At 28.5% G+C, this 2515-nt stretch overlaps 1 protein-coding gene across 3 annotated transcripts in view; it reads left to right on the forward strand.

Moving 5' to 3' along the window:
- LOC117169696 overlaps positions 1 to 1193 on the forward strand; it is a 27539-nt gene extending 26346 nt beyond the window's left edge. For 2 of the 3 annotated variants that reach the window (XM_033356186.1, XM_033356183.1), the window contains one exon: positions 702 to 1193. In XM_033356186.1, the coding sequence (XP_033212077.1) occupies positions 702 to 747 (46 nt within the window). In that variant the 3' untranslated portion in view covers positions 748 to 1193. The remainder of the gene's footprint in view (positions 1 to 701) is intronic. The other variant, XM_033356185.1, reaches the window with a different exon arrangement.
- The last annotated feature ends 1322 nt before the right edge of the window (positions 1194 to 2515 follow it).

A 2515-nucleotide genomic window follows, 5' to 3' on the forward strand; every position in this document is an offset into this window, starting at 1 on the left:
TGAGTTGGAAGGAAGGAAATTTATTTTTTCAATTTTAGAATTGGAAAAGGTAAATTATTTAAAAACAGTTTTATTAAGTTGGAAGGCAGGATTTTCTTTTCTCTAATTTTTGAATTGGAAAAAGGGAAATTTGTTTTAAAAAGTTGATAATGAGTTGGAAGGAAGGAAATTTATTTTTTCAATTTTAGAATTGGAAAAGGTAAATTATTTAAAAACAGTTTTATTAAGTTGGAAGGCAGGATTTTCTTTTCTTTAATTTTTGAATTGAAAAAGGAAAATTTGTCTCAAAAAGTTGTTAATGAGTTGGAAGGGAGGAAATTTGTTGCTTCAATTTTAGAATTGGAACTGGGAAATTTGTTTAAAAAAAATTTTTATTGAGTTTGAAGGAAGAATTTTGTTTTCATTAATTTTTGATTTGGAAAAGGCAAATTCGTTTTAAAACATTTTTATTGAGTTGGCAGGGAGGCAAGTTTTTTCTTTAATTTTTGAATAGCAAAAAGGAAATTTGTTAGAAAAGATTTTTAGTGAGTTGGAAGGGTGGACATTTTTTTCTTTAATTTCTAAATTGGAAAAATGAAATTTACTTGAAAACTTTTTCCTCTTTAAATAAAACGGCCACCCTGTTACAATGAAGAAACTTGATCCAGCATCATTTAGAATTAGAGCCAGGGAATAAATGGAATGCTTGAATTCTGTTGTAGGAAAGCTGGATTGGAAGAGATGTGTGAACAACGAAAACGAGATTAAGTGATATCGCTTTAATCTACGGTGTTCTTTCTAGTCAAATGAAGTCATTGAATGGAAGAACTGAAAAGGGAAAGAGAGAGAGAGAGAGAGAAGGCGATTGCTGGATTTTAGGACTTCGTAGGAGATAAAAAAACGAGACATGCGTGGACTGTGATATACATTAGAGTGGGCCGAAAACGCCGAATTTTCGAAACTGGAAACGGCATGCTTTTGAAAAAGTTACCTTTGGAGAAGCCAAATCGAGAATTAAAAAAATTCTTGAGATCGGTAAAATTATTACTCTCACGCATTAGTGTCGAAAAGTTCATTTTTTTGCAATTTTTCTATAAATCCGAAAATTGCAGCCAACTTTAGCTAAGTATAGTTCTTAATCATGAAAAATGAATATAAAATTAGAAATTTAAAAGATTGTGCCAATTGTAGATCGTAAAAAGAATTTATTGTATAACAAAAAAGTAATGGCATATTTATTTGATTTTAGTTGAAGAAATTTCAATTTTTACAAAAAAAAAAAAGAATTGATCAAAACTGAAATAACGTGTTTTCTAATTTTTAAAAATAATTAAAACATCAATACAATTTTTTTTTTCATTTATGGCATTTTGAGAAGTCAAGGGATTCAATAAATTCTGATAATTCAAGGAAATCAATTGATTCTGAAAATTTAAGGAATTACATGAAAACTTAAGGATTAAAGGAATTTTCAAAAATTAAAGGTATTATGAGACTTAAAGGAATTCTGTGAATTCGCTACATTCCTTACATTATAGAAATTCTGAGAATTCAAGAAATTCTGTGAATTCATGACATTCTAAGAATTCAAGGAATTATGAAAATTTAATGAATTTCATGAATTCAAGAAATTCTGAAGATTCAAGGAATGGTGAGAATTCAAAAACCCTGAGGATTCAAGGAATTGTGAAATTTCAAGAAATTGTCAAAAATTCAAGAAATTATGAGATTTAAAGAAATTCTGAGAATTAACTAAATTCTTTACATTATTGAAATTCTGAGAATTTAAGTAATTCTGTGGATTCACGACATTCTAAGAATTCAAGGAATTTAATGCATTTTTAGGATTCAAGGAATTCAATCAAATTTGAGAATTCAAGAAATTGTGAAAATTTAAGAATTGCAAAAAATTCAGGAGATTATCGGAATCCAGGGAATTCGTTAAATTCCTTAAATTATAGAAATTCCCAGAATTCATGACATTCTAATATTTCTAAGAAATCAATGAATTCAATAAATTAAAAAAAATGTAATGAGTTCTCAGAATTAAACAAAACAAAAAAAAAACGTAATGAATTCTAAAAATTCAAGAAATTCAACGAGTTCTGAGAATTCAAGGAAGTCAATGAATTATGAGAGAATTAAATTAATTCAATGAATTCTCAAAATTTAAGAAATTCTGAGTATTCAAGGAATTTAATGAATTCCGATAATTGAAGGAATTTTCAATGGATTCTGAGAGTTCTGGGGATTCAGAGAGTTCTAAGAATTTAAGGAATTCAACGAATTATGAGAATAAAAGGAATTGTGAACATTTAAGGGATTTTGATAATTTTCGGAATTCTGATAATTCTCTGAATTTTTTTAATTCATCAAATTCCTCAAATTATCGAAATTCTGGGGATTGAAAAAATTCCGAGAATTCGCTGCACTCCTTAAATTACACAGGCCGACAAAATTTGACAAAGGTCCGGAACCAGAGACCAGACCTAGTATACCCGAAGGTTTTTGCTGCGCTGAATCCGAATCCGACCTC

This window comes from Belonocnema kinseyi, chromosome 3, assembly GCF_010883055.1.
Source record: "Belonocnema kinseyi isolate 2016_QV_RU_SX_M_011 chromosome 3, B_treatae_v1, whole genome shotgun sequence".
Taxonomy (NCBI): domain Eukaryota; kingdom Metazoa; phylum Arthropoda; class Insecta; order Hymenoptera; family Cynipidae; genus Belonocnema; species Belonocnema kinseyi.